Here is a 14,399-nt window from a genome sequence, read left to right as displayed (position 1 = left end):
CATTCAAATTCTTCTAACCATTCCTCAATCACTTACTCAATGAACAACAATCCAAGCACATCAAAGCATAGTCGAATGTATCATTCTTCTTAAATTCATATTCGAACACTCAATTATACCTTAACTTATCCATTTCTTTCATTTAAACAACCCACATAACTTATTCATTCATGAACACATTCGGTACTATGCATGTTTACAAATATTTCTTGGCACCTTTATCACATTTTCACAATCGGCATAACCATGTTACCAATCTAATACATCAAAATTTACTTATCCAAGACTACATTCAGCATATATATATTCACATAAACACAATAGTCGAACTCTTCATGAAGTTACCGAGACTCATCATTTGCCATTTCACACACACTCACATCCAATCCTTTTTATTAAACACTTAAAATCAACCATCTTCATGCCTCATCACAAAAACATCAAAACACCCACCAAGACACTCTACAACCCATAGCCGAATGCATCACTTCAAACCAATAACAAAAATTGAGTCATGGGCTATGAAAGGAGCTTAGCAATTAACTCAATTTCACATAAATTATCAAGAAATAAAATTAAACATACCTCCAATTAGAATCACCAAGGCCAAATATCAAAGAGCCCTTTTGTTCTACCTTAGATTTTGAGCTTGCTCCATTGCCGAAATCCTCAAAGCATTTTTCTCCATTCTTTCTCAAACATTCACATGAACAACGCAAGGATGTATGGCCTTTTTTTTTCTAATACTTATTTCCTATTATAAAACCATGTAGTCATTATAATATTAATACAAAATGCATATATTTTGTATCCCATACCATCATGGCCGGCCACTTCCTCTAAAGTGGGGAATTTGACATGCAAGTCTACATTTTTTTTCCACCATGCATTATTTGCCCACTACCATTTAACCTATCACATTTCCAAAGTTTCACACATAAGTCCTTTCTAATTAATTTCACATTTAAAAGACAAAATCAAAACATGAAATTTTCACACACACACTTTCACTTATAATAGGCATAAAATATAACATTTAATTATTCTTGTGACTCGATTTTGTGGTCCCGAAACCACTTCTCGACTAGAGTCAAATTAGGGCTGTCACAACTCTCCCTTCCTTTAGGGATTTTCGTCCCCGAAAATCTTACCGGCAAATAGGATAGGGTAACTTTCTCTCGTTGAGTTCTTTAGATCCCACCTAATTTCCTCAACTCCGAACTTACGCTTCAGTGCTTTAACTAACAAAACTTTCTTAGTTTGATCATAATAATTCACAGAGATCCACAAAATTGACACTTACTTACTTTTCATTTCGGTAATAACACACATAGGTATAACACAATTTACTCATCGGTCTGAACCTACTAGGTATAGGCTCGAACCCCACACACAGGTTCTAGCCTACTTAACCCAAAGTCCGAATAAACTCGACAGCCATCAACTAATTAGGCTATTAGCCTAGTATACACTTCACCGGTCCCAAACCTACTAGGCACAAGGCCTGAATAACTCAAATATCCAAAATTATCACCATTCATCAGAAATTCTTACCAACTTTCAAATGTCGAAACTTAGTCAAAATAATTTCTTGAACATAATTAACAAAATAGTGTTTATTCACAATAGCACATATAACTGCATATACCGAGAATCTCATATTTATAATGTATATATATAACACGTACCTTGTCAATTTAATGTCTCGAACTTAATTCATTACCAATTTAGCACAATGTTGTATAATCTCCGACTCTAATTAGTTTACCAGTGTTTAGTCCGTTTAACGAATTTTCTCTTTATGTCTTACTTACTATTACAAATCAATGCCATCGTCTCACACGAGGTCATATATGAAACACACTTCGCATACACAGTACCCACTGACTGATTTCGCACACATAGCGCTCGATTAAAGAACTTGCACACATAGTGCCTCAATTACCAATCTCGCACACATAGTGCTTGATTGAAGAACTCGCACGCATAGTGCCTCAACTACTGATCTGGCACACATAGTGCTCGGTTGAAGAACTTGCACACACAGTGCCTCATAACTCCAGCATGAATGCCTTCGAGGTTTAGCCCGGATATATCACTAGCACGAATGCTCTTCGGAACTTAGCCCGGATACATTACTAGCACGAATGCTCTTCGGAACTTAGCCCGGATACATTACTAGCACGAATGCTCTTCGGAACTTAGCCCGGATACATTACTAGCACGAATGCTCTTCGGAACTTAGCCCGGATTCATCACTAGCACGAATGCTCTTCGGAACTTAGCCCGGATTCATCACTAGCACGAATGCTCTTCGGGACTTAGCCCGGATATATATAACTCTCAATTCTCATGTATATATACATATATAACAATGCACATTAGTATATCATTTACATTACTTGAATACAAACACAACATGCTTATCGACCATTCAACTTTCAGTTCCATAGCCACATACAAAGATCACATTTATAGTCATAACACTCTTTCAAAATTGCATCACTTATACCCTTATAATTCAATCCAAATCAAAATTCAAATACGAGTACATGATACGTAACTGATCAACTTAATAATCCGAGCATGTCCAAGTGAAGTTATATCGCAAATTCTCATAGTCAGAAGCTTGCTGCAGCTCGATCGGGATCAAGATTCATTACAATACAACAAACACATTTTAATAGTCAAAAATCATCACTCATTTTATCACTTTATGGCATGTATAAATAGACTCACGCGTGCTACGTTAGTCCTAGAATCGACTAAACCATAGCTCTGATACCACTAAATGTAACACCTCTATCCCGTAACCGTCGTCGGAATAGGTAAGGGGCATTACCAGACTTGTAACTCATGCCAGATCAGTAAAATTTTGAACATTTTCTTGAAGTAAAGATCATTCAATTGGATAATTGCTAGACACAACCAGGGATAAAATTTTAAAAAAAAACTTATAAAAGTAAACATTCAAAAGATGTCATATTCGCATAGCTTATATACATTAACCAAAATATCCTCCCACTACTAGTCTATTCTATACATGCCATAAGATAATCCAAAACATAGCAGTACCAAACAGTGGATAGTGATATTGTGACTAGTTGCTGACGATCCCCGAGCCTGTAGCTTCCAAATGAGATCTATAAAACAGAGGAAACAAAGTAAACGGAGTAAGCATTACAATGCTTAGTAAGTTTTAAGCAGTGTCAACAGATAACAATCAAATTATAACATAGTTGTTCGTATTTTTATTTCACTCTTCCTTCGGGCATACCATCCCTTTACCGAATATGCACATCTCATCATATATAATAGGCAGATAAATTCTCACTTGATAGTGATCTCTTATAAACATAGGTACATTACATATTTTCACCTAACTTTCCACATTGACCAAACGCACAATAATCATAGAACAGTCTTATTGCTTTACTCACATATGCATCACATAACGACCTTATGATTTAGTCCAAATCAAGCTTAAATATAATCTCAAAATACATGCCTGACCAACTTAACGCATTGAACGTATTTATTACCAATTGTTACTGTGAAGTCGTATAATCTTATGCTTTACTCGAATCTTCAGCGAAACCTTTAGCTCGAATAGTCCCCACACGTAGTTATCGGGTCTTACCCGGACAAAATCTCCACACGTAGTCATCGGGTCTTACCCGGACATAATCTCCACACGTAGTCATCGGGTCTTACCCGGAATATATTTCCAAGTTTCATGTACATTTAATCACATGTTACAACATTCACATCGACTGTCATATTTGTAATTCATTTGCCTCATCAAATATCTAATAATACACACCTTTCACATTTGGTCATTCGGCCACAATATACACACATCTCCTACATATTTCACACTAGCTATTCGGCTTTACCACATATACATATCTCATACATATTTCACACTAGCCATTCGGCTTTACCACATATACATATCTCATACATATTTCACACTAGCCATTCGGCTTTACCACACACATATATATATCTTGTACATCAATTTCAGCAATAGCTTATAAGCAACTCAAATAGTTTCATCAATGTTTACAACAAATTCACATTTCACTACAAGCTGTTTTCCTGAGCAATAGTCACTAAATTATTTATAACTGGAGCTACAAAACTCAAAATTAATTGTCGTTAATTTTCCCTGAATATAGACTCATATATCTTTCATCCATAAAATTTTCAGAATTTTAGGTTTGGCCAATCAATACCAGATTTTTCTTAAAGTTTCCCCTGTTTCACTGTTTGACTAATCTGACCACTCTTCACTACGAATCAAATTTCTCATTGTACAGAATCCAAAATATGTTCTATTTTATTTCATTTGAAACTAGACTCATTAAGGAGTCTAAGAATATAAATTTTATCTTATAACCATTTTTGTACAAATTATAATGATTTTCTAAATACAGAACAGGGGATTTCGAAGTCATTCTGACACTGTCTCACACAACTTTAAATATCTCTTTATAGGAAATTTCTTTGCTTACATGGTCTCTTTTATAAGAAACTAGACTAATTAAGCTTTGATTACATATTTTATTCAGCCTATAATTCCACACCAACAATTTATAGTGATTTTCTAAAATCACGTTACTGCTGCTGTCCTAAGCAAATTATTACAATTTGCTCTTAAATTTCCAAGTCCAAACACTTATGAACTTACCATTTTAAGACATATCATGGCCACATCATATCTTATTAAATCAACTCATTATGTCCTATTATGATTGAATTTACTCAACGTTTAATCACTTAAAACTTACCTCGGAAGTGGTCGACGACTAGATATCCACGGCTATTCGTTTACTTTCTCTTTTCCCTTATCCGACTTTGATCCTCTTTGCTCTTAAGCTTAAGTAAAACAATAGGTTTGCTTAAGTACTTAACTAATATTATTCACTTAACAATCACATTTGGCAATCACATATCATTTAATCTATATCTAAAACAATAGATTTCAATATGTATCATATTTAATAAAACATACCATGAGTCGATTTCATGCTTATTTAATTTATATCTAATTCACATTCACAAGCAAGGAGTCGCTTAATTTATCATGCTTCCTTATACATGAATTTAATCATATTGCCGAATGTCCTTATGTGTACATGGTACATACATAAGGCATATATATATATATACCTATATATGACCATTACAATTTAAACATTTAATCATAATCGGCAAGCTTTATTTCAACTATTTAAGGTGCAAACCAATTATGTTATTCATTAACATTTCGTCATATTAAATCTTTGATTAACCAATTTAACACATACCAAAATCCAATCATACATCTAACCTTTATCTCAATACTAAACCGAGTTACAAGATTATACATTACACTAAGCATATCATTAAACATACCTATTCAATTTAGCTAATTTCATAGCCGATTAATCACCTTACCCCACATTACTCAATGCCGAATATTAACCCAACATCACAAGCATAATCACCATGAAACTTACCTTAATACACATTTTATCCCATTGCCGAATACATATATATATCATCAAACAAATATTTATTCACATAACAACAATTCATTCACATCTCTATAAATGATCATAATCGGACATTATAAACAAATCAACTAGTTTAGCATTCAAATTCTTCTAACCATTCCTCAATCACTTACTCAATGAACAACAATCCAAGCACATCAAAGCATAGTCGAATGTATCATTCTTCTTAAATTCATATTCGAGCACTCAATTATACCTTAACTTATCCATTTCTTTCATTTAAACAACCCACATAACTTATTCATTCATGAACACATTCGGTACTATGCATGTTTACAAATATTTCTTGGCACCTTTATCACATTTTCACAATCGGCATAACCATGTTACCAATCTAATACATCAAAATTTACTTATCCAAGACTACATTCAGCATATATATATTCACATAAACACAATAGCCGAACTCTTCATGAAGTTACCGAGACTCATCATTTGCCATTTCACACACACTCACATCCAATCCTTTTTATTAAACACTTAAAATCAACCATCTTCATGCCTCATCACAAAAACATCAAAACACCCACCAAGACACTCTACAACCCATAGCCGAATGCATCACTTCAAACCAATAACAAAAATTGAGTCATGGGCTATGAAAGGAGCTTAGCAATTAACTCAATTTCACATAAATTATCAAGAAATAAAATTAAACATACCTCCAATTAGAATCACCAAGGCCAAATATCAAAGAGCCCTTTTGTTCTACCTTAGATTTTGAGCTTGCTCCATTGCCGAAATCCTCAAAGCATTTTTCTCCATTCTTTCTCAAACATTCACATGAACAAAGCAAGGATGTATGGCCTTCTTTTTTTTTCTAATACTTATTTCCTATTATAAAACCATGTAGTCATTATAATATTAATACAAAATGCATATATTTTGTATCCCATACCATCATGGCCGGCCACTTCCTCTAAAGTGGGGAATTTGACATGCAAGTCTACATTTTTTTTCCACCATGCATTATTTGCCCACTACCATTTAACCTATCACATTTCCAAAGTTTCACACATAAGTCCTTTCTAATTAATTTCACATTTAAAAGACAAAATCAAAACATGAAATTTTCACACACACACTTTCACTTATAATAGGCATAAAATATAACATTTAATTATTCTTGTGACTCGATTTTGTGGTCCCGAAACCACTTCTCGACTAGAGTCAAATTAGGGCTGTCACAAATAGAGTCATGTCTTTTCATCTACACCAGAATCAAGTAAAGAGACATGATCATTGGCTTTCTTACATGAGTTAAAAACAAAATTAAAGCTTGTATAACTTTAGTTAATTGCTGAAGATGAAAGGTCTCACATAGGCATTCGAACAGTCACAACATTGCCTATAAATAATTTGTGAAAAGAACCTTTGTTAGCTGATGGATACTTTTGAGTTTATACGAGAATTCTATCTCGTTGTTCTTGATCAAACTTACTTGGACTTATCAAGGTACTCCTTGTGACGTAAAACCTTTTTCTTTTGAACTTATCACTTCCTTTCTTTCTTTGTCCTGAAGTGTGGCATTCTAACATACTGCTGATTCCTATTTTGCTAAATAACGGGTCACAGTTTACTTCTTAAAATACTTGTTTGTTATTTCACTATATAAAAATTAGGTCACGGCCATTTATATCATTGGTTCTTTTCTAATTATTATATTATACTACATGTCACCCACAAATCAATGGACAAACTGAGGTAGTTAATCGAATCTTAGGTGCTTTACTACAAGCTATTGTGCGTAAGAACCTTAAAAATTGAGAAGAATGTTTTCCATTTATTGAATTTGCATATAATCGATCTATTCACTCTACAACTGGTTATTCCCCATTTGAACTTGTTTATGATTTTAATCCACTAACTGTACTTGATCTTGTGTCTTTGCCTATAGAAAACATTTCTAGTTTAGATGGTGAGCAGAAAACTGAATTGGTGAAATCCATGCATGAGAAAGCAAGATAATGAATCACAAACACAAATGAGGTGAATGCCAACAAAGCTAACAAGTGGCGCAAGCAAGTTATCTTTGAACCCAGTGACTGGGGTCTATATCAAAAAAGAATGATTTCTAACTAAACGCAAATCGAAATTGGACCTACGTGGTGATGGACCTTTTCAAGTACTCAAGCACATTAACGATAATACATATCAAATCGATCTTTTCGGTGAGTATTAATGTTAGTGTCATTTTTAATGTCACTAACCTTTCTCCTTTCGATATTGTAGATTCGAGGGCAAATCCTTTTGAGGAATGGGGAATGATACGAGTAGCTCGATCCAATTCAAAGGCCATAATGGCGATGGGCTTAGATTTTCTCAAGAGCCAATCACGAGATCCAAATCCAAGCAGCTAAATTCAAAACTCAATTTATTCGTTCAAGACTTTATCACAAAAAAAAATCAAGATTCATTTCTAATTCCAATGAGCTAGCGGGGGGCCAATTGAACAAGTGCGATTGATGCTCAAATGATTTATAATTAAATACGAGGTGTAATAGCCCTAATTTGACCCTAGTCGAAAAGTGGTTTCGGAACCACAAAACCGAGTTGTAAAAATAATTAACCGTCATATTTGATGCTTATTATATGTGAACGTGCATGTATGAAAGTTTCATACTGTAATTTTGTTAATTGTATGTGAAATTATTAAATAGGACTTATGTGAGAAAATTTTGAAATGTGATAGATAAATTTATAAGTGGTTTATTAATACATGTTTTAAAGAGTTTGGACTTGCATGTCAAATGTCCCTTTTTGTTTATAGTGGCCGGCCATGTTGATGTTTATGACAATATATATGTATTATTTATTAGTTTTAAGGCAACTAAATGGTTTTATAATTTTTATAATATTAATGAATAGAGAAATAAGTGAAAATTTGGGTGAAGAAAACAAAGCTTTATCTTTGTCTTCTTGGCCGAATTGAAAGAAAGAAATGGGGCAAAAACATTCGGTCACTTGAAGCTTGAAGAAGGTTAGTAAATTATGTTAGTTTTTGAAATTTTAAGCTTATTTTAAGTTAATTAACTAGTTTCATATTTAGCCCATTTGAAAACTTTGAAATTTGGATGTTGGTTTGAGCTTTCGGTTGTGGTTGTCAAGGGAGGAGATGAGATTTTGTTTTTCTTGAACAATCGTTTGGTATATAAATGTTAAATGGGAGCAAATGCCGTTTGGGTGATTGAAATAAATAATTAGAGGTTTAATTATCAAAAGGTTCGGCTATGTATATGATTTTTAAGGTATAATTTTGAATAATATAAGTAATGTTATGCATAGGTTTCGGCTTGATATTATCTTTATAAGTATAATTAATTCATTTTGATAATAAAGTATGAGGTGATAGGTAAAATTATTATGGTGGCTTAGGTTTAATGACATTCGGCTATGGATTATAAGTGTTAGCTAATTCAGCATAAGAGTATAAGTGTTCATTTCTTTGTATTTGAAGTCTTGAAAAATAGGTTGTGGTTAATTAAAGTGATGAAGGTTAAATCTTTAAATTTGGTTAAATTAGGCATTCGGCATTTCTTATGACATTAGATATAAGTGTATGAAAGGTTAAGTTTAAGTAGTTGGTGCGTTAAAATGTTGGTGATTTGGGTGCTACCTATGGTTGATTTAGGTACGGTCTTTGCATGAGTAAAAATGTACTTATGGAGATGGTTATTATATTTTACTAAATGTTTAACGATTGAAAATCATAGTTTTATGATAGAAAGCAATTATTGATATAGAAATCTTGTTTGGAGAATCAAAAGTTTGATTAAAAATATTTTGAGGGAAATGTAGGGAAAAATCAATGATGTATTGTGAGAATGGAGAAGAGGAGCCGACCCCCACCCCCTTTTATTTTTAAAAATTGAGAAATTTGTTAAACTCCCTTTGAAATTTACCACATAAGGATCTCTATAGTTCAAAATCGTAATTTAGAAAATCCCACATTGACCTCACTAATTTTACAAACTTCTCAATTTAGTCTAAAGTCTCAATTAGTAATTTTATGAAATTAAATTCTCTATAATTTTAGCTAATGTCTAATTGCCCTCTAATAATCTCTAACTCAACGCCAATTCTATCCTGAGAATGACACGGTTCAAGAATTTAGCCCAAAATCAATTTTCTAACCCAACAGAAATTGGATCGTTACAGAACTTTTAAATCGATGAGAATACTTTTTATTTTCTATCATATTACTACATTAACTTTAAAAATAATTATAATGTAATTTAGAATTATTAGTTAAAGAAAGTTGTGCTAATTTTAAAATAAAGTTATTACTTGGATAAAACTATGAACTTGAAATATAAGAAACTTTTGTGATAATTATAATTTAATTTACAATTATTGGTTTAAAAAATATGTAATAAATTGTGTTAATTTTATTGATGTAAAAATAGAGTTATTACTTGAATATAACTCTAACTATATTAATTATCACTTAATTATTATTAGAGTTATATACCAATTAAAATTTAAATTTAGCTTTATAAATAATATCCAATAATTATACAAATTCAATCAAGAAGAATATAAGATAAAATACTGGTAAAAAAATTAAGATTTTTAACATTAACGTGTTTAAATTATAAATATATAAAAAAAAAAGCAGTATTAAAGTAATAGCTCTTTAACAGAGTAATATCCAATCATATAATGACACCAAAGAGATCAAAATTTATTTTAATTTATAACGAGATAATATAACATTCTTTAAATCATTTATATTGTATGAAGTAAGCACTTTTAAAATTATTTTTTTTTATCTTCTGCTATTTATTTTGGTGGAAGTGAAATTGTTTTTCAAATTTATTCTAAAAAGAACATTAAATTTCAAAAATTATTTTTAATCACTATTATTAAATATGTTTATTAATTTAGTGTCAAAATCTTTCACATTTATCATAAGCTATTTTTATAATTATTATATATTACTTTACCTAACTTTTTTTATTTTTGTCAAATTAATATTATAATTTTATTTTTTATATAATTCCAAATTTGTATGGTATTTAAAAACTAAGAAATTATCATTATGATAGATAATAATTAAAGTACATTATTTAAAAATTAATTAAAAATTAAAAGCATCAAAACTAGTAAAATGAAAAACTTAATACATATACGCGAGACCCACAACGTAAAAAATGCCGCTTTTTTTTTAAAAAACAAAAAAGGAAAGCTGTACACTCATCGTGATTCTTGTCCTCAACTCTACTTTAAATTCTTGACAGCAGAATAGGGAAACTTATTCGCATATTTCGAAGCCGCTTATCCTACCAACACTATATATACCAACACACAAACACATCTTGCTATGAAACTTTTGATTCTAGCCCCCTATTTCCTTCCCACCAAAACAGAGTCAATATTCTATTTCTACCCCTAAGCGCAGCTAAAATTAAAATATATCTCTTCACCTCGAATTATAGGTGATACTTTTGGATTGCTCCTTATCAACAGCTTTACACGCACTGCCATCACTAGTATCCATGTCTACGTCATATGAAGAAAGCAACCTTCTCTGCGTTTAAAAACAAAAAAAAAAACAAAACTATATAGTTTAAAATAAAAAAATTTATAAACTATGTAGGAATTAATACAAGCCCAACAAAACATGCCAAAGAAAAGACTCAGCAGCCAGAAAGTTGAAAGGAACTACACCTTCTACCAAATATTTTAAATATTTCACAAGCAGCCTTAAAAATTACCATGTGTCTTTTTTTTTAAATATTTTACTGTACTCCTATAGGACACTTGTTAATCTCCTAACCTTGCTTGTGGACTAGTAGTGTATCAAATATTATTCCTTTAACAAATGTTATAGTCGTAGAAACACAGATCAGAAACAAACTAAGTTCCCAAAATGCATATAGCATCAAGCATTAACTCAAACATTAAAACAGGGAGACATGCACGTTGCATATAAATATTTAAAAAAAAAATCATCTTTTTTATGTTTTCAGCATACGTTGCATATAAATATTAAAACTTCATCTTTCATGCTTTCAGCATAATCAGCCAATACATCCCCGTTCCAACAAACCATCCTTTTTTTTTCAAGTAGGGCAAAGAATCACAGAACAACTTCCAATATACAAAAAAATTCAAGCAACCTAGGCATGACTATAGTATCATAAACGCCAACTACAGAGAACAACTTCCAACACAAGAATCATAATCATACTTTAGACAAACTATCATGTTACTAAATGCCGACTACAGAGAACTAATTGTAAATTACATGGCAGAAAGCACAGTGCTCAAAATCATGCACACCATGAAGGAAGAAGTAACCCAATAGGAAGAGATCAGAAATAGAAACATACGTGATCCTCTAAATCAGGACTTGCTAGATTGATGGCAAGGTTTCTCATCAACAGCAAAACCTACACGGGAGAAAGAAATATAAGCAATCATGTCTGCAACAAGATCAGGCAAGATTGTATAAATTACCATGTTAAAAAAATAACATACCGTCTCCACATCTAGAGGATCCATCTTTTTAAGTTTCTGTAGATGACCAGTAGCTTTTGGATCAAAGACACTGCCGATGAAACTGTATACTTGAGCAAAGTCGGGCAACACTGCATCGAGCAAAAGGCCAGTTAAAAGTGTGCAAGAATGACTACAGTATAAAAGACTACTAATTTCTGTTAGAACGCAAACCTCTCAGTGCATGACCATTATTTCTCTGATCAGTTATTTCTTCAATTTGTCTCGTCTTCAGGGTATCCTCGCTGCTACTACAAGAGTTATTGGTCAACCTCAAACCTTTGAAGGAAAATATACAACACAGTCAAAATTATAGAGTTTTAAAAGAAGCATCAGCAATCATAAGTGAGTTTAAAGTTTGGATACTAGAATTAGGAAGAATAGGAAACCATTTTTCTCTTGTGAAAAACTGATGGGTTTTGCACTGCTTGTCCATGAAGATACAGCAGCACTGGTAATAGGGTCCATAAGCATTGGAGAGGGATCAGATCTTAAAGCATATCCAGCATCAAGTAAAGCAGTTGATGATGGAAAAGATCCTGATACTTGTGGGTGTCCATGAGCTGCAGGATTTAACATAAAGAGAGGATTATTATATCAAGTTTGTGATGCAACAGCTCTTATCTAAGAAAGAATATCCTCACCAGTTTTTGAGGCTTTCTGAGGATATGGATGAGTTGCTTTCCTTTTAGGTCGAGGAGGAGGAAGGTGTTCATTCGTTCCATTTTTCTGAACCTTTAAAAAGTACTTCTGGGCATGACTACGAATCTACAAAAATAATAAAAATTAGAAAAAGGAACTTCATTTCAACTGTTTGTCATGGACATTGGTATATGGAGATAATTGTTTTTTTTTTTTTTTAAATCTGGATAGATATTGCACTGGCTTTCACCTCATCACAAATTCGTTCCTGGTATTGAAACATCGGAAAGCAGTCTAGGATGCGAGGAGAGATTACTAGGTAACTATGGTCGACAAGAACAGAGATATCCATCATTTGTCAACCCTCCTACCTCTTTCCTTCCAAAATTCCAAATGAAACTAGCCTCAGGAAAATTTTGAATTGTTGATATATTTCAGTTTACCTGAATAACAGTCTTTGAACTGATAAATGCTTCAATTTTTTTCCAGTCACGATCAAAGCTGAACAAAATCAAGGAGGAAAAAGATTGAGTGAGAGAAGGAAATACACTTTTGTTAAATGTACTTATGAAAAATGTGTGATTCAAACATGAAACCAATGTAATAACAAAAAAGAAAAGAGGAAAAATAGTATAACAATATAACCACAGTCATAATTTTAAAAAGACTTTTAAGCAATAGATCTCAACTTATCTCAAAAAAGTTAACAATGACAACATTCAAAAGAACACAACTTCACAGTGGTTAAAAAGTATATTACCATCAAACACATCCTACAATTTACAGTTTGAGAGCTTGCAGGATTTGGTATCATGCCTTCAAATATGCAAACAGGCTTATAACAGTTCAATGCCTTTTCAGCTAGATATGAAGCCTAAAGCTTACTGAACATACGAAGGAACGTATAGTTAACACACAGAGCAAGAATGTCATATCCTTTTCTTCCCCACTTGTCGATTAAAAGTTTTGTCGTCATTTTTTCAATTAATAATTATAATAAGTAATATTAACAAATACCTACTTAGGAGGAGTAAAAAAGGAAAAAGCTCGGAGATCAAATTCAATTCAAAACCTTCAAATTTTAACAGCAGTCAGAAAAAAGAAAAACCCTAATTTGAAATGAAAGCAAAGAAAATTCGTATAATTCGAAAGGCGTGCTTTAGACTTTACAGCTGGAGAGCTTCGAGGAACTTGTCGTGTTCAGGTTCAGTCCAGCTCTCTCTGGACTTGGTTATGGTGTAGGGCTTTCTGATTTTCTTATTGGAATCCTCGAGAGATGAAACGGTGGAGGCCGCCGTAGCCGTGTTGGCGAAGGGTCCGAGGTCGGGCAAAGCCATTCCAGTCGGATCCAGGTAAAATCCGTCAGCCGAGTTCGGGTTTTTTGATACCATAAAAGATTTTTGGAAGTTCTTTATTTTTTTTTTCTTTTTTTCAGCTTTGAAACAACGGAGAAATCAGGAATTTGACGGTTGGAGAAGGCGGTAGAGTTTGTATATAAAAGGCTCAGAAATTAGATCCTATGCTTCTCCTTCTCCATCTCATATGTATAATTGACGAATAACAATCTGACACGTCTTAAAGTAAATTTAGTTTAAGTTAATATATTATTTTAACTAGTTTCTATACCTGTGACATACAAGGGCTTCTACTGTGCATCAATTAAAATACAATTCCGTTATTTGAAATATTTTAAAA

General features: G+C 32.5%; 1 protein-coding gene across 2 annotated transcripts; it reads right to left on the bottom strand.

The window, feature by feature from the left end:
• Positions 1–10,708: 10,708 nt before the first annotated feature.
• LOC107942656 (protein REVEILLE 6) lies at positions 10,709–14,185 on the bottom strand. Of its 2 annotated transcripts, none has more exons than XM_016876361.2 (8): positions 13,875–14,185; positions 13,148–13,205; positions 12,707–12,830; positions 12,452–12,625; positions 12,237–12,341; positions 12,045–12,154; positions 11,897–11,956; positions 10,709–11,086 (listed from the first exon to the last, which is right to left on the bottom strand). In XM_016876361.2, exons 1-8 carry the CDS (start codon positions 14,093–14,095, stop codon positions 11,069–11,071), a joined length of 870 nt encoding a protein of 289 aa, XP_016731850.1. In that variant the 5' UTR covers positions 14,096–14,185; the 3' UTR covers positions 10,709–11,068. The 2 variants fall into 2 exon arrangements, with proteins under 2 accessions (XP_016731850.1, XP_016731849.1); XM_016876360.2 differs by having other exon boundaries at positions 10,709–11,091; positions 13,875–14,184.
• Positions 14,186–14,399: the final 214 nt, after the last annotated feature.

The sequence above is a fragment of the Gossypium hirsutum genome, chromosome A09, assembly GCF_007990345.1.
Source record: "Gossypium hirsutum isolate 1008001.06 chromosome A09, Gossypium_hirsutum_v2.1, whole genome shotgun sequence".
NCBI classification, from domain to species: Eukaryota; Viridiplantae; Streptophyta; class Magnoliopsida; order Malvales; family Malvaceae; genus Gossypium; species Gossypium hirsutum.
The sequence above is the reverse complement of the archived record's forward strand: the minus strand, read 5'-3'. Positions and strand labels throughout refer to the sequence as shown.